The sequence below is a fragment of the Aulostomus chinensis genome, chromosome 8 (genome assembly GCF_037954235.1).
Source record: "Aulostomus chinensis isolate RoL2024-O1b breed Wild chromosome 8, RoL_Achi_v1.0, whole genome shotgun sequence".
In the NCBI taxonomy this organism is placed as follows: Eukaryota; Metazoa; Chordata; class Actinopteri; order Syngnathiformes; family Aulostomidae; genus Aulostomus; species Aulostomus chinensis.
In genome coordinates, this window is record NC_141327.1 from 6141286 (window position 1) to 6159564 (window position 18279).

At 41.1% G+C, this 18279-nt stretch overlaps 2 protein-coding genes across 8 annotated transcripts in view; both read right to left on the reverse strand.

Annotated features, from left to right (window-relative positions):
• The window catches only part of LOC147256922 (endonuclease V-like), an 85941-nt gene extending 81956 nt beyond the window's left edge, over window positions 1-3985 (reverse strand). For all 5 annotated transcript variants that reach the window (XM_086210048.1, XM_086210047.1, XM_086210050.1 and 2 more), the window contains exons 1-3: window positions 3864-3985; window positions 1976-2147; window positions 125-259 (exon numbers count right to left, since the gene is read on the reverse strand). In XM_086210048.1, the coding sequence (XP_086066174.1) occupies window positions 125-259; window positions 1976-2147; window positions 3864-3901 (345 nt within the window). In that variant the 5' untranslated portion in view covers window positions 3902-3985. The remainder of the gene's footprint in view (window positions 1-124; window positions 260-1975; window positions 2148-3863) is intronic.
• Window positions 3986-10683: 6698 nt separating this feature from the next.
• The window catches only part of LOC147256925 (SEC14-like protein 1), a 32592-nt gene continuing 24996 nt past the window's right edge, over window positions 10684-18279 (reverse strand). For 2 of the 3 annotated variants that reach the window (XM_086210617.1, XM_086210615.1), the window contains 7 exons: window positions 17684-17855; window positions 17132-17266; window positions 16883-17017; window positions 16260-16511; window positions 15949-16127; window positions 14633-14659; window positions 10684-12320 (listed from right to left, as the gene is read on the reverse strand). In XM_086210617.1, the coding sequence (XP_086066743.1) occupies window positions 12215-12320; window positions 14633-14659; window positions 15949-16127; window positions 16260-16511; window positions 16883-17017; window positions 17132-17266; window positions 17684-17855 (1006 nt within the window). In that variant the 3' untranslated portion in view covers window positions 10684-12214. The remainder of the gene's footprint in view (window positions 12321-14632; window positions 14660-15948; window positions 16128-16259; window positions 16512-16882; window positions 17018-17131; window positions 17267-17683; window positions 17856-18279) is intronic. The other variant, XM_086210616.1, reaches the window with a different exon arrangement.

Consider the following 18279-nt stretch of genomic DNA (forward strand, 5'->3'; position numbering starts at 1 on the left):
GCCTAACAGTATACACAAGACTGCTTGCTCTTTCACCCAAAAGTTACGTAATTACTGAGAAGTGATAGCAAACTGTGAGGATGTCTCCATTACAATGAGTATTTATGTGAGTCCAGAAGCTGACCTGAGGCAAAAGTTCAGGCTTGTTCTTCTCCAGCCGCTTCAGGGCCTCCAGGAGAAAGGGCGTCTCTCTGAAGGCAAGAAAGCCTGCTATGTAGGGGGCTGTCAGAGTCACTATCTGACTGTCTTCGTACAGTACCTGGAAAGAGGTGGGGAGTCAGGGTTGGTGGTTCAATTTGATATGACTCTCATTTTGTTGGCTCTCTAACGATCTGTTTAGTCCATTCAGTAACTTCAATCCCGCAAAATTAAATGTAAACAATGCTCTGATCTCTCATCAGCTGACCTACAAAAACAGTGTTCACTACTTGTAACAACATTCTTGTTTGGGTCAGACCACTATTTTTAAAGTGCTCGTTAGCTAAATACTTGTTCCTGCATCATAATTCAAGTATTTAATGTACAGTATGTGTTGTTGCTGAGGCCAGATGCCCAACTCTTGTGACTAAGAAATCTCCGACCCTTCACCACAAAAAATCAACATCATTTTGACTTTGTAATAGTGCAATACCACGTCCCCAGACCAAGAGAAATCTCTGGCAGGCCAAAACCAGGCAGCTTGCTTACACCTGTCAACTAGCATTCCCGCCTTAGCCCTGCGGGCTGCTTCATCAATGTTCCCTCTGTGTATGTAATCATCTGCACAGATTGACACAGATAATCACATCATCCAACTGCCAAAGTATACGGTTCTGAAGTTATAGATTCTTCCATCTATTCTTCTATCTTCACTATCTCATAAAGTTAAAAATGAGATTCCTCATTAGCACCACTGGACATGTCCCTTCTCTCTCTCTCTCTCTCTAGTTACTATTTATCTACTAGGAGCGCTTGACACTTAAAGAGGAAACATTAAACTGTATTATTGGGATGTCTTTCATCTTGCTTGAAATCACTTCATGTATGTTGAGGCAAATGGGGCATTTTGCATCTTGGAGATTAACTACACATTCCTGGCATTTCCAACTGATGTCTTTAACTAAAAACAGTTCACACACAAACTAGTTTGGATGCTGAACATTGCACATCATATTAGAAGTATTACTTTGAGTCACAAGTGGCCTTAGGTGGTAGCGTTAGCATTGATTGAGAACAAGCAGGGAAAACAATCACATTATTGGATAACATTTCATTAGCCTTGTAGAGTTGCTATAACAACAACATACTCAGACAAATGCCATTAATTGGAATGGGTAATGGACGCCATGCGGACCAAAGAAAAGGACCATCCACACAGCCACCAGTTTCAAGTCCAAAAGCCATGTTCTGACATGATACAAAGTTGCATCAAAGTTATCTTTCTCCTCTCTCGCCACTGATGTGAAAAGTGCCACGACACTGTGGGGCAACATATGTTGCCTTCAAGATGAAATCTTATCCAGGGACGTAGATGCATACTTCAACAGTCCTGTCTGCACCACGGGTCTGTGATCACAAGGTAAATGATTATTTACCAATCACTTCTTCACAGTCCCAATTTACACTTATTTGAGTTTGTATCAAATAAACTGATATCATCCAAACACCCATTTTAGTTTGGATGTGTTTTTGACACAAGGTTATATTTCTCAGGTTTTTTCTTTTTTTTTTTACTCATAATATTTCAAAGCTATATGACAGAGCTTTTAGCGGTTTCTAAATCAGAGGATAACAGAACCACAGCAGTGTTACCTCGTAGGATCCTTCTTTCCTTCTCCTACAATTATCTACATTAACTTAAAAAGTGGCAAAATATTTTAACAACTCCATGAAGTGACGAGGACTCTCTCATTGTAATGTGTCTGGATAACCATTAGATGTCACCACAAGGCTTGTATTTTACTGTGTAACCTCTGTAAGAGGAGCCTTTGCTCACCTCCAGGTCAGGGTAGCTGAGCACCACCAGCTGGGCACAGGCGTTGATGTCGTCCCCTTTGATGAACGAGAGGTCAACTCCCCCGACTCTCTCCAGGCCTGAGAAGTCTGGACTCTTCTGCCAGGCCTCTGTGTCTTCCTCCTCCAGTATTTTTTTTAGATGTTCCTGCTCACTGTGCGCGCACACGCACACACACACACAGACACACACACACACACAGACACACACACACACACACACACCTGAGTCTGAATGTGCAACAACCAGCAAGCACACACCAAAATATCATGCACACACTTACCACATATATAGGCTTCCTACAGGAAACAAGGAGTTATCCCTTTAATATAAATATGTTAAATACATGGATCTCCCCTAAGAGGTTACATTTATGCAGTTACTGATGCCGCTGAAGACTTGTGGCATACCAGCTTTGTATAAAGAAATGCACACTCATCACTGTTGTCAAAGATTTCTCAGTTAATTGATTATTTACCATGTTTAAAAATGTCTGGAAGGAAGAAATACAGATGTTAGAATTACACAGAGGCTACCATAATACCAAATGCTTTTTTTTTTTTTTTATTGGAATGTGGTGGTGTAATTCCTTTTTCTTTTTACCAAAGCTGTTTGCTATCTGCATTTACTATTGAGATGCAAGCCTGGGGACAGATGTTGACATAGGCAGGTTTTCTGTCAGCACAATCTAATCAGACCTGGTGAATATTTACTGACTGATAGACAGACAGACAGACAGACAGACAGACAGACACACACACACACACACACACACACACACACACACACACTTGAAAGGAAGATATCCAACCCAGCAAAGGGGACGATAGTGTGGCAAAATCTTTCTGCATGGTTTGTGTACTGCGGCCAAGGCATGAAACTCTGGTGTGTTTCTCACAACCACCACTTGAAGCTAGCAAAGTAGCATTGCCGCCATCTTGGACTCAATAGCGACATCAAACTAACAGTTTGGAGTGAAAGCGATATTCATCAATTAACACTTTAATAAATATGCTCCCACAATAACAATAAATACTACAATGACATTTCTGAGCCTTTTAAAACATAATATATCGTCTAAAAGGGGTTCTTAACATTTAATTAATGGTTAATCAAAAGAAAAAAAGAATCCTGTTAAAAGGAGTTATGAGAAAAGAGGAAACGCATTCGTTTTTCCAGGATTAAAAGAAATCCGTCAGTCTTCTTTCCACTCTAACATTAAACTTAAATTTTAACTGAAAGTCTAAACACTCAAAGAACATTTAATATTCTGGTTTGGAAAATGCGATTAAGCATCTAATGATGGAATGGGCTTGATTATTCATTACAAAAACTGAAATATAATCGAATAGTGAGTGTTAGGCTACTACTGACAGTACCTATGAAAACCACATTATCAAAATAGCAAGTAAAAGAAAGGCACATCTACAAAAAATGATATTCTGATGAAATTATTAAAATGAAGTAGTGCCGATAGGGACAGAACACGTTTGGGTACGCCGCACTTTTCTCCTGTTGCTTTGTTGACGCCTGTATTTTGTTTTAAATATTATTTGTTGTATTGTCAATTAATTTAATGCTTTGCCTGCACATAACTTGTATTCTTAATCAAAATGCTACGAATTTATTTTTAATATGAAAAACAGCTTATTTTTATGTGCAAGTGAACGCTTGAAATTTCAATTAAAAAAAATATTATCGGGCTTTGAGCCAAAATGGCGGAGGTGTGGCTCTGCAATTGAGCAATCTTATAATGTTTACTATGACTCAGGTTAGCACACGTTTTACATGAATTCCTGTTTTATCAAGAGCACCGTGTGTCGAGTATTTAATCGTAGTCATGTATGTAAGTAAAGGAAAGTACTCTGACCTCTCCCACTGCCTCACCAAGTCCTCCGTGGGAGACATTTGTAGCAGAGAAGGCAAATAAGTTACACTGATGGTCGCAACTGATCGGACCGTTTGTGTTCTTCCGTGTCATGACGTCACGAATGCGACGAGATTTACGTGTGACCTCACTGTGGTATTTGGTGGGTAAATGCTGTCATCTAGTGGTATGAAAGGTAAAATTACAATCATCCAGCAGCTGTTGCTGCGGCTATGATAATAAAGGAATAGCTACATACCTCCCAGTTTCTTTTGCATCTTCTTTTTGTTCTTAGTCTGGAGCTGGGACTTGGATTTGAACTTCTTTTTAGATTTCTTGCCCTGTGAGGATTATGTAACTGATTCAGAATCAGATGAACTGGGAGATGAGGGAAGGTCGGATTCATCTTAGTCACCTCTTCTCTGTCCAGATGTGCACTGTACGGGCGAGCTGAGCGGCTACTTGCCTTTTTTTTTTTTTAGCACAAGAGCTTTAAAAAGCTTTAAAACAAATTAATTACATCATAATATACAGTCACAGTCAGCGTACATGTAAATGTGTGAATAGTTAATTTCCTTAAAACATCGTTTCTTCTTGAAATCCCTCCTGGAGGAAATGTCGCTTCTCAGTAAGCATTTCAACCCATTCTTTCAAGGTGTCAGTCTCTCTGTTTTGGCTGTTAATGGATTACCTAGCTTCCTGCAAGGATCTCTGTAGACCAGGGACATCTGAAACTAATACAGCCTCATATTGAATTGCTCTTACATTTACAACAAATTACTATGTCCCTCTCTTTAGAGGAGTACCTGGAAACTACACCATAGTACTGGTGAAAAATTTTTAAAAAAGATTCTAATTTAGGAGGTCCACACAGAAAAACACACATGCTAGCTGTACATGTGATTACATTCATGGGTATTGGACAAGACCAATGATGTGCTCAGAGCTTGAAGGAGAAAAATAAAACATATGCTTGTGTGTGATTGTGTGTGCAAATGTAGCAAATGTTTAGTTATACTTGGATCCAGATGTTTTGTAACGATATTTTACAAAAACAACATCAGGGTTTCATTATTGATTACTTCTCACACAGATGTGAGACCAAACCTCTGCTCTCCATGATCATACTTGCCCTCATTTGAAATGGCAAATGGACAAAGTATAGTACATATTTGTGTTAGATTAGCTTTCAGATACTTAGCTTCTTTTTTTTTCTTTAGAACTTAAATGACACCTAAGAAGAAAAAGAAGAAGGTAATGCTGCAATTATTTTAACTGGTGATACAAATATATTGCAATTACAGTTGTTAAATTGCAACACTACCCATGACATGTATCCACTTGAATGTAACTGTGGTTTTTCTACGTAGGCCTCCTAAGACGAGGCTGAGGAACAGAGGTTGAATATGCATATGTTATCGCAGAGAGGGGCAATGATTGGAACAGATAGGGCTGAACTACCAAAGGGTAGCATTGCAGATGTTCAGGACACCTACAAGAACCTTAGTAACCAACTGGCACATGGAAACCATGAGGAGGCTGCAAGAATGTCAGCCACAGCCAAATACAGCAAGAATGTCAGCCACAGCCAAATACAAGTAAGGTAAGTAAGGTAGAGCCTGAGAAGTCAGCTCAATGGGAGCAACAAGTCATAAAGTATTCTGAATCTGAATCTGAATCTGAATCTGAAGATCCGAGCCATCAACATGTACGCCCTGCCAGTCATCAGATACCATCCATCCATCCATCCATCCATTTTCTACCACTTATAAGGGTCAAAGGGGGGCTGGAGCCTATCCCAGCAGCCCTCAGGCGAGAGGCAGGGTTCACCCTGGATGGATCACCAGTCCATCGCAGGGCCAACACGTATAGACAGACAACCACTCACACTCACCGCCACGCCTATGATCAATTAGTATCAATCAGCCTAGTCCCACTTGCATGTCTTTGGACTGTGGGAGCAAGCCGGAGTACCTGGAGAGAACCCACACAGGCACAGGGAGAACATGCAGACTCCACACAGAAAGATCCCGTGCCCGAGCCAGGACTCAAACCCTGAACCTTCATGCTGTGAGGTGACAGTGCTGACCACTGCACCACCGTGCTGCCCAGTCATCAGACAGTCCTCTGGTATAACAAGCTGGCCAAAGGAAGAGATAGAGACTACTGATATCAAGATAAGGAAGCTCCACACAATGCATGGAGGGATTACATCCCCAGTCCAGCACCCTGAGACGGTACACTATGCAGAGCAAGTGACACAAAGGACTGGTGCCTGGAAGGACAAGTCCCTGCAAAGCATGTACCACCAGACAGAAGAAGTGGCTGACCTGAGACAGCTTAGCTCATAGCAGGGTGTTAGATGAAGGCAGGAAGAGTATATAAGGAACCCCATAACCAAGTAGCTGGCATAGTGTAGAGGAACTTCTGCACTGAGTATGGGCTGGAAGTCCTTAGGACAGAGTAAATGACCCCTCCCAAGGTGGCAGAGGAGGACCGAGCTAAGAACCTGTGGGACCTGCAGATCCAGGCTGACAGAATGGTGATGGATAGGGAAGGTAGTGGCAGCATAAAGAAGAAGGAATATAAGATGCTTGATAAATACAAAGGGCTGAAAGAGAACTAGAGAAGATATGGGGAACAAAGACAACTGTGGTGCCAGTAGTCAACATTACACTGGTGGCTTTCTGACCCCCAAACTGGGAGAGGGGCTCCAGCAGATTCTAGGAACAAGATTTAGGGCTATGAAGAGCACAGTCCAAGGACTAGGAACGGCTAAGATACTGTAACAAAAACAATCGAACTCCCAGGCCTCTGTGTGGAGGACCTGAACTTAAGGAAGACACCCACCAACACCAACACCCACAGAGAGGGTAGGGTGAGAGGAGGACATATACAGATGAAACTCGAAAAATTAGAATATTGTGCAAAAGTTCATTTATTTCAATAATTCAACTTAAAATGTGAAACTAATACATCATATAGTCTCATAACGTGCAAAGTAAGATATTTCAAGCTTTTATTTGTTATAATTTTGATGATTGCGGTTTACAGCTTATGAAAACCCCAAATTCAAAATCTCCGAAAACTAGAATATTGTGAAAAGGTTCAATATTGTCAGCTCAAAGGGTCACACTCTATTCAGCTAATTAATCCAAAACACCTGCAAAGGGTTCCTGAGCATTAAGAGGTCTCTCAGTCTGGTTCAGTGGAATTCACAATCATGGGAAAGACTGCTGACCTGGCACTTGAGCAGAAAACCATCATTGAAACCCTCCACAAGAAGGGAAAGTCTCAAAAGGTAATCATAAAACAAGTTGGATGTTCCCAAGGTGCTGTATCAAAGCACATTAATAAAAAGTTAAGTGGGAGGGAAAAGTGTGGAAGGAAGAGGTGCACAAGCAGCAGGGATGACCGCAGCCTGGAGAGGATTTTCAGGCCATTCAAAAGTATGGGGGAGCTTCGCAAGTGAATTGAGGCTGGCATTTGTGCATCAAGAACCACCACACACGGACGGATCCTGGACGTGAGCTTCAAATGTTGTGTTCCTCTTGTCAAGCTGCTCCTGAACAATAAACATCAGAAGCATCTTACCTGGGCTGAAGAAAAAAAAAAAAGAACTGGTCTGTTGCTCAGTGGTCTAAAGTCCTCTTTTCAGATGGTAGCAAATTCTGCATCTCATTTGGAAACCAAGGTCCCAGAGTCTGGAGGAAGAATGGAGAGGCACACAATCCAAGATGCTTGAAGTCCAGTGTGAAGTTTCCAGAGTCTGCGTTGATATGGGGAGCCATGTCACCTGCTGGTGTTGGTCTGTCACTGTGTTTTCTGGAGTCCAAAGTCAATGCAGGCAGCCACAAGGACATTTTAGATTTTTATGCTTCCTTCAGCAGACAAACTTCATGGAGATGCTGACAACATTTTCCAGCAGGAATTGAAATCTGCCCACACTGCCAAAAGTACCAAAACCTGGTTCAATGACCATGGGAGTGCTGTGCTTGATCGGCCAGCAAACTTGCCTGAGCTGAACGCGATAGAGAATATATGGAGCATAAATGCAGAAGAGCTGGACGCTGCTATTGAAGCATCCTGGTCCTCCACAACACCTCAGCAGTGCCACAGACATCCATGCCACATGGAGGCAGTAATTCATGCAAAAGGGACCCAAACCAAGTACTGAGGACATATACTGTACATGATTATACTTTTCAGAGGGCCCAGGGCTGACATTTCTGTACTTAAAATCCTTTTTTATTGCTTTCATGTAAAATTCTAATTTTCTGAGATTTTTAATTTGGAGTTTTCATATGCTGTAAGCCATAATCTTTAAAATTATATAAAAAAGGCTTAAAATATCTTGCTTTGCATCTAATAAATATAAATATTAGTCTCACATCTTAAGTTGAATGGAACGTTTGTATGACATTCTAATTTTTTGAGTTTCACATGGACAGACAGACAGACAGACAGACAGACAGACAGACAGACAGACAGACAGACAGACAGACAGACAGACAGACAGATAGATAGATAGATAGATAGATAGATAGATAGATAGATAGATAGATAGATAGATAGATAGATAGATAGATAGATAGATAGATAGATAGATAGATAGATAGATAGATAGATAGAATGGAAAAGCACATTATTTCTTGCCAAACTAGACAGGTCAGAGAGGTTGGAGAGCATGTAAAGTTACTACAAGCTTATCTGTGACCTCACATGTAAGCTGAAGAACAACTTCATGAATGTGATGGAGTCAAGTCATGTACAAAGTAATTCATTATTGTATAAAGACTTGTAGCCACGACCACAGTTGGAATAAAAACATCCACATCCATTTTGATTAGATGTCTTTACAGCTCCCATTCAACAGTGTTGGATCCTCTGTGCAATCTCACAAATCTGCAAATTCCCCCACTTTGGAGCTGAGCCACTGTCACCAATAGGAGGGAGTTGAATAATATACAACTGTAGAAGGACACACCCATTGATGTTGTAATGGATGCCATGGGGAAAAACCCCAGCTCTCTTCAGGTTATGAACCTGATTAGTTTTTGGTTTACATCAAACTTTAGTTTCCAAACGGGAAGTAAACCTGGCTCACTGTATTGGAACGGAGCCATCACTGTTGCCATTTCTTGTAAAATGACAATGACTGGTTGGTTGTGCGGTGGTGATTTTGATTCTATTATATTGAGTCATTTAAATATGTTGTAGTTACTTAAAACAGTAACTTAATGAGTTGTGAGCTGTCGCAGACGGAGCAAGGTATTTAAAACATCATTTTTGTCTCTGGAAAACCATTTGGATTTTTCTTTTGCATCTTTTCCATTCAGGAATCCACAAAGTATAGCACAGCTACAGGATCATTTACACACCTGAAGTCAGAGATGCAGCTAAAATTCAACCTTTTTATGCAACAGAAATCACAGTAACGCACAATGAAAGATCGAGCTATCTGGTCAGTAACATTCTGTTAGCAAGCCCACAGTGAAATATGTCAATAATGTACAAGTAAAAATCATTCATCACACAGGTAAAACGAGACAAGACAAAATGAATGTGACACAAATCCATGGATATACAGTATATATATATATATTTCATAATTCAAGTTTAATGATTTCAAAAAATGTAAAGGCGAAATATTCTCATGAATCCAAACATGTACTTTTTACATAGTTTCTCACATGAAGATAAAGAGATATGCATTTATGTCAGAAAAGAAAGCAGACAGACAATATGTTGAAGAGTCAGAGACAAACCCTTAGCCCTCATTAGTCATTTGATCCTTATGAGTGGACTTGTGGTGGGAGCGAAGTCAGAGAGGTGGGTTACAGAACAACTGGTCTGAGTATGCCCACGACTCCAGCTCCCAAACTCAGCGAGCCACTTTTACAAATCTAAGACCTACCATTATTACAATGAAAGCATTTGGGGGGAAAAAAAATGTAGAAATATTAGTTGGTCTGCTGCTGATGGTGCCTGTTGTCTTATCTGAGCCATTAAAGAAATGGAAGTCTAAAAGGAATTAGTAGGTGGGGGGAAGTTGGTTAGACATGCTTCAGATCGGGAGAAGAGAAGGAGTGGGAGTCACAGGGAGTTTTGACACATTGTGCAGAAATGTCTTTTTTCCAACATTCATCATTCATACTTGATAGCCCTCTTTCTGAGGAGGTCCTTTTTCTCAGTAAAGCATCTCATGTTATTGCAGTTAATGACATAAAGATATCACAAAATTCTTATTGACCTTTCATTTGTAGCTAAAAACCTTTTCGTGTATGAAAAACAAGCATGTTCAGAAACTTCAGGACTCATCTAAGATGAAAGCTTCTCACCAATAGTCCTTTTTGATGTAATCCATGGCAACAGCATCCTATGACTCTTGGCAATGGTGACCCATTAAAACCCACATATTCAAAACTGTTGCATGGATGCATTTAGAAATGTGCATTCGGTTCACAATCGCTCATCTAAGAACACGTATGTCCCTAAGTTATGCTTATAAAGGCTAAAATGTTATTTATTGACAAATGGCTCTTATAATGGCTATATCTTAAAGCATTATTTCACCTAAAAAGGGTATTTTGCCTTGCAAATACTAACAAACAGGAGTGTAAGACATTTTCTTTCCTTCTGCTTGACTTCTTTGTGCCTCCAGAATGCAGAAAGAGCCAGCCACATATATTTAGGTTGAAGCTGGTGGCAACAAAAGGTTAACAATTGCTGGCAGTTTCTGGAGTCACAAAGAGGTGATGCAGGAGAGAAAACCATCATTGTGTGCTAAAGAGACATATTTGGGAGCACTTGAAATGCAAAAAAAACCTTTTTTTGTGAAGTTTTGCTTTAAATTTAATATAAGATCTTTTCCAAGTAGATCTGTAAACCCTATCACCATGTGCAGTAACACACCACACCACTTAATCCCGGTCAAGTACTTAAGTCAAAGACAGTAACACACTCCAACCACCACAAGCACATGTAGGGTGTTTTCTACTGGCACACTGTCAAATGACAAGCATCATCACAAAAATTCACCCCAAAAACACACTGAAACTACATCACTCTGAAAAAGAAATATCCACAGATGGCAGTTCTGTCCATTTACATCATGACCTTTCAAAATTCAGGCATCGTTAGCTTGCCAATCAGTAGCACATTCGTAAATCAGTGACAAGCCATTTCCTTGACAAATTGAGTTCCACAATCGTGCAATTGACGTTGGCCAGAGAGCTAAGAAAATTTTTACCAAAATGTCCTCTCCTGATGGGGTATAACAGACTAAAGCAAAGTGATGATATTAGCTGGTTACTGGCTCAGTTTACCTGCCTGTACAAAACCTGCCACTATACAGGTTATCTGCAATCACACATCTTAATGATAATAGAAATAGTTCACACAGTAGAAAGTCAAACTTGTCTTATTGCTTCGCTAAGAATCAAAACCAGGTCAAATATTGAGAGCCCTCTGGAGACTGACAGGTGGAGCTCGCCACATAAAACAATCAGATGAATGCCAGGGAACTCAGACAGCCATGGGAAACCATCCAACAGCAACTCTATTTTACCATGTTCTGACACCATCTGGATCGCCACGATTCAGTAAGCTCCACCCACCTAAAACTCCATGCTGTTTGAATATAAATGACTGATATTGGACCTGGGTCTAGTTAAGAGTTTACCCCACATTTAAACCAGTTCACCGGATTAAAAAAATCCCTCTGCAAATACGGCAAACACTGTAGATTTTTGCATGTCATACATGTGCATGTGTGTTTATGTGTGCATGTGTGTGTTGCTCGTGATTATATGTAACAGCACATCCAGTCTTTTCCCATCTCGCAACGCACAGGAATGAGGTATGCGTCGTGGTATGGTCTATGTATGAGTTTATATGTAAAATGCATATATGTAACAGCTCCTCCAGTGTCTTCATCCGGTCCTGCAGCTCCCAGGATGAGAATATTGCTTCTTTCAAGCTTCGGGTGTTGCAAAGACACCGCAATTCATCTTACAACCGTTTCACCCTACACAAGCTACAACACAACATAAACATTCTGGAAATGTCTCGATTCAACCTGCCACCAAGCAGATGTGCCAGGCATGAAAAATATATGACCTTTGTGCAAAAATCAGCCCTTTAAAATTGTACACGCAGTCTCGGTTTTTCTTTTTGCCTCAGATTGTTTGATTCTTTGTCTTCAGTTTGTGCAACATGCTTCGGTTCCATAGAGTGGCTGTGCATTAGGAGTCCAAAGACAAGAAGGGCATGAGGACAGCTGGCTTCGATGTTGACGTTAGGGCGATGGGGTGGGGGAGGGGGTTGGGTGGGGAAGTCTTCCGCTTCCAGTTCTACCTTGAGATCATGGAGCTGGACTGTGACTGGCTGGATGAGGTGGTGGCGGCACTAAGCTGAGAGAAGCCGCTGTGGCTCGACTCCAGGCTGGTCATTGAACCCCTAAGGTAGATAGACACACATCCAAAGAGCATGTGAGTTGACATAAAATGTTGCATTTTTTCAGCTACTTCTAAGTAAACACAGGAGCAACCCCAGTTTGCTAGCACCTAGCTGAATGCATTTTGTGTTCTCATGATGCAGACTCAATTAATCATGCAGCCAGGTCAAAAACACAGGCAGGACATTCAGACTACATCCACACAGATACTTTTTCATTTAAAAAGTGAAAGTACCTTTGTCTAGTACACCTGAAAACACATATCATATTACCACTGACAGGTATGGTCATGCTAATGTAAACAGGAAGCAGACTGTCAACTCTGAGGTTGGTCAGGAATGCCAACTCAAGAAAACAGCTTGTCTCCTGCAGAGATAGGTCGCATTTAACTGCACAAATGCTGCTAGCAAAGATCAGCAAGGCTTTTAATTCATTAGCCATGTTGATGACACAAAACCACAGAAGCTGCAGTTTCCCCATCATCATATTCACAGGGTTCTCCAACACTACCATGTGGTGATAATACAACAGGAAAATAAGGTTAGTAGCATTGGAGTAGCATAGTTGCTAGAAAATGTTTCAAAATGAAAACGCAAAATGCAGATGTAGGCTCACTCTGGCACTCAACACTTAGTCTGCTATAGGCAACCAAATAATTTGTTCTAGTGAAATCATTTTCATAAATGCCTGGGTGAAAAGAGTTTGCTTCAGTTCAGGATAGGCAGTGATTTGTTGAAAGGTCCAATAGACCTTGTCTCAACCTAAATGCCAAAGAGAACCTGGACTTCAAATGAAAGTATTCAGTAGAAATGCTGGTGGTTGTTTTGATTTCACAATAAAGTCAACATGAACATGTCTGTGGGTCCATTGAAGGTTTTTTTCAACATAGCTTTATTGTATACTGCTTTTATGCTATACCAATTCTGCTAGCAGCATGAAGTGGCATGTATAACCCTCATGCTTTTGTAATCACAAGGGTTAAAAAAAAAAAGTTTTGTAAAATGCTTTCCAATCGTCCAATCATAATGGAGGAGAGCAACCATGTTGATCAATTGTCATTACTTTTTGAGTACTTTCTTATACATTTACAAGTGTTGTTTGAACTCTTGAACCACATGGCTGTACTTGTCAAGATGCTTCCTCAACCACAAACTCTAAAGAACCCACACACACCAGTGGTTCTATATTCTGTTCCTCTGGAGTTCAGTCTGTATTTGTCAAGAATGTGGACCAGAGGAAGTACTCCATCTTGTGCCAAATCCTTTTTTTTTCCTTCCCCCAGCGGATATTACGTATCATAGCACCTAAATGTCTCAGCTAAAATGCTGAGCCTCCCAGCTTGGTTCTTCCAGCTGAGATTAGAACACTTTAATGATAAAGGTAGACTTCATGTATGACAAAAAATGGTCATGTGTTAAATAAAAAATATCATCACAATAATTTAAGGAACCATGATTTCCAACACTTTAGGACATTTGGTAGTGATGAAGTAGTTTGTGATGTAATCAAACATCTATCTTCTCTCAAAAATAAATTAATACAGCCAGTTACTGATTACTCATTCATCTATGGTCATTAATATCTCATTGATTAGAACATGTTTCTGCTCTACAAGTTGAGTGTTTGGCCAACAGTGGAAATCCCAAAATAATTTGGAATGAGATCAACTGGCAACAATATAGCAATATACTTAAATGGAAACTGTGATTTTGTTTTAGAGTACAATAATTCATTTTTGTTTTATGCATCATTGCAATCATGCCTTATGTGGCTATACAAGATCACACTGAAAACCCCACTTGTTTCACTTATCTGAGCTTTGGATATTTAGAGTAATGTATTTCTTGTTAGACAAACATATTGTTCAGTCTTGGAATGAGTTACGTGGTGCGGTTTACAAAGATTAATGTAAATGAAATGGCACTGAAAAAAAAGTGAGACTGAGAGGGTTGGTGGTGCAAATAGTTGAGTCAAGAAAAGAAAATATAAATGCCAGGAAATGCCTGTAAAAACATGGATTGGAGACTCCAGCCATGAATTCCTAGTCATGCAAGTGGGGTGAGTGAAGCCAGCAAGTGGATAGCTAGACTGTGCTCTCAGTGCAAGGTTCCTCTCTTCTCTAAAAAGGCACATAAGATTGCAACATTCTGTTAGTTAGCCCTAAGAAAGGCAATAAGCTGGAACAGACACTAGCAAGCATCTATTCACTCAGTCAGCAACAACTGCAATGGCGGGGCCTTTGGAATTATCAGCCAAATGCAGCAATGAGAATGAGGTAGTGCTAAAGGAAAAGGGCAAATGCTGAGCCACTTACAAACTCTGCACATCACAGCAAGCCGTTCTTCACAGGAAGAAGACAGAGCAGGAGAACAAAAGAACAGCAGCGTATTGGACAGAAAAAGCTGAATTAAAAAGGGCGTCAGAAAGGAAGAAGCATCCTCATTTCAAATCTCAGTAACTACGAGAAAACTCACAGGACTCGATGCTTACGAATTTCTGATGCAGCACATTAAGAAATTAAGGGGCATAATATACATTTTTTTAAATAGTGTGTTTTTCATACACTAAACAAACCAAAATAATGTATTTGCCAACAATGCATAAACATTCTATAAAAATCTGAAAATGTCTATATAAATGTCGCATTCAACTTCTGGTCTGTCAACTGACAACTGCCTATTCTCTGTGGATGGGAAAGCAAAGCTGTTTCTAGGAGAGCCCTGAGGAGCACTGGGGCGCCTCTCCAGGAATCACATTGTCTAGAATGACCAGCATCAGCTTCACCTGCTGCGGTACGGCTAAAAAATGACACAGCCCTGCTCTCCTGCTCTCTTTCCCCCCAACCGGTCAAAGAAGAAGGCCGTCCCCATTGAGCCTGGGTCTGCTCGACGTTTCTGCCTGTTAAAAGGAAGGTTTTCGTCGCCGCTGTTGCAGGATGTGCTTGCTGATGGAGAATTGTTGGCTGTAAATTCATTGAAGGAGTACTAGACCTGCTCTACTAGTAAAGTGTCATGAGATAACTTTTGTTGTGATTTGGCGCGATATAAATAAAATTGACTTGACTTGACACAGCTGTAGCATGACAAAGTTGTGCCTGAAGGAATTTAATCAAAATGGCACCAGTAGGGGAGACAGCGGTGTGGATCATGAGTTCATCGACTGACATCATTAATTCCTCTTCTTATTTTGTAGCAGATTGGACAGCATTCGTAAAGCACTCTAGCATCATTGTTCTGTAAAATGGTAGTGGCTGATTTGGTGACTCGGATGTATGCTCCTAAACACAATTTGCTTTTAGAGCACATCTATATTTATTCGGAAACATGAGTGAAATGCTCACACTGTCGAGCCCTGATGCTCTCATGGCTTTTCATCATGTCGTTTAACAATATTACATTTACTTCTCATTAAGTCCTATGTGCTGCTATGAGGAGGGTTGTAAAAAGGGGGAATTGAAAGGCGACTGGAGTAAAAAATGAACAGTAATAAAGAAATCATGTTTGAAATATTACACCATTATGGTAAAACAACTCAAACTGCTCAAATATGGATACATACATACAAATACATGAACAGTACTCACATGGAAACAAATGTGACTTTTTGTCTCTCATTTACACCAGTACCAACCTGAAGTCCTCAGAGCCCAACACCTCAGTGTAGTACATGACTTTACACTTGTGCGAAGAGACCTGCAAGGTTGCTAGCACATCATCCACTCGAGGCAGGTTAGTGGCTGAGCATGCTGGCATGTTGTGGAACTTCCACTGGAGGATGTAGAAACCTGGCCAGCGTGTAATATGAGAGCCCTAATGAAAGCATCAGCACAAACACAGTCAATAACTGATGAGCATAATTATGAAACATTAGGTCTTCTTTATTTGGCCTATACAGTGTATTTTTAAAAAATACATTGTAACTATAATTATACAGTACCACACCTGCACACTCTCTCCCTCCCTGCAAGTAAGTGGGGACTCCACCATGCTGTAATCTTGCCCCAGTGTCCAAGACTTATCAATAAGCTGAACATTGTTGCCCCCTGGGGACGTGATCCCATGGGCTCCCAGGGGGTCCTTGCGTGGTGGTTGGGGGGCCCGTTTGGAGTGATAGATGTTGAAAACCACATCACCTTTACAGACATCAAAGTCCCAGGTGATGACTGAGGATGCGTCGATGATCTGAATCAGAAGCTGAAAAGGGTGGGAGAAACATTTGTGAGCATCTGTATGTTTGAGGTTACATTCTCAATAACATGGAGCCTAAACTACATCTAGAGGGGGGATTATGTTTGATGGTGCAGCCCTCCCTTTGGTATGAACACTGTCAAGAGAGGCAGATTAAATTTCAAAGCAAATGCCATGCCCCGTTTATTCTGCACATGAACCTTCAAAATGCAGTTTACGAGTAACAACCACTAGATGGCAGGGCTTTCAAAAAATACCATTTGAGGAATTCTGCAGCTGTCTCTTGTCCTGCCCTACATATTTATTTGAAACTTCACCTCAGGTTTTGTGTCTTTACTTCTCAGTTTCCCTAGACGTAGACCTCTCTTCAGTCTCACCTCATGTGGGGCTCCCTTGAAGATACTGGCACTTTGGTAGATTGTCTCAGTCCACAGACGGACGTCTTCATTCTCAAGCTCCTCAGCTGTACGGTACATTGACTTGGGCACCAAGCCGCCCTCTGGTACTTCACACTGCAGAGAGAAAGCATACATTAAAACACGCGTGCAACTGGGTCAGTAAGGCATCTCTCAGGATGGGAGGGGTCTGGTCTGGAACTAAATTATATTCACTAAATCTCTACTCACCATACACTCTCCTCCCAGGAAGTCAGGGATAATCTCCTTGTCTATGTAGTCCACCAACCCACCGGGGCCCTGGTAGTCATTGCCTGCATAGATCAGGAACTTCTTGCGGGTGTTTTCATCAATGAATGGACTCACCTAAAAATAAAAATGGAAGTGAAGCTATATCACATAATGACTACACAGGCTGAATGGTGACAGTCACTTCAAACGTCAGCCAGTGTCTACACAAAATGTCGTCTGGCTCACTATTTTATGTAAGTCAACTGTGTTTTGAACAGTGTGTAAAATGGAGCCATGAAGCATAAAATACTCTTCAGCAGCACTTTGAGGGCACTCTTTTGCTCAATGGTGAGATGACCACAACACATATAAATTGAACTATTGATAAAAGAGTAGAAAATGTGTATTGTGGGTGTACACTGAGTCTCTAAAATTTGACGATGACGAAGTATTTTGGGGTCTCAATCTACGAAGATGAGGGTAAATTAAACCACCAAACCACTTTTTACATGATTAGAGCAGATACTGAAAGAGGCATATGCTGGTTCTCACCAGCGTCCAAAGGACTGGGAAGACTCTGGGAGCTCGTAAGATGAGCAGTCTTCCCAGAGTCTCAGGGTAATTGGCCTCCACGACCTCAATGATCCTCAGCAGAGCCTTGACTCCCGGTCGCCACAGGTGACGCATGTTCAGACCCTCCAGATCTACTAAACATGTCCAACAGCTACAGAAGAGAAAGGGAGAGTATTAGTGTCTCTCTCTCTCTCTCACACACACACACACACACACACACACACACACACACACACACACACACACACACACACACACACACAGCCTCTTTCCAACCAACCACTTAACAACTGTCACCAAGAGGTGAGGCTTAAGTGATGAAGGCAATACTTGCTCATTCTGGACGCCCCCTCCAACTCCCTACACATCCCCCCTTCTGACCACAGGCTTTGACGTGACAGCCATTCATAGTTCACATGCTTTCCTGTGTGGTTCTGATCCCAGCCACCTCCTAGTGTTTCAGAGGTCTGACCAATGCCGTCTCACTTGTCATCTAAATCAGAGCACTCAAAACTGCCTCATGCATTCTTTTCATTCTGGTGAAGACATTACTCCTCTGGTCTCAGTCATGGTGT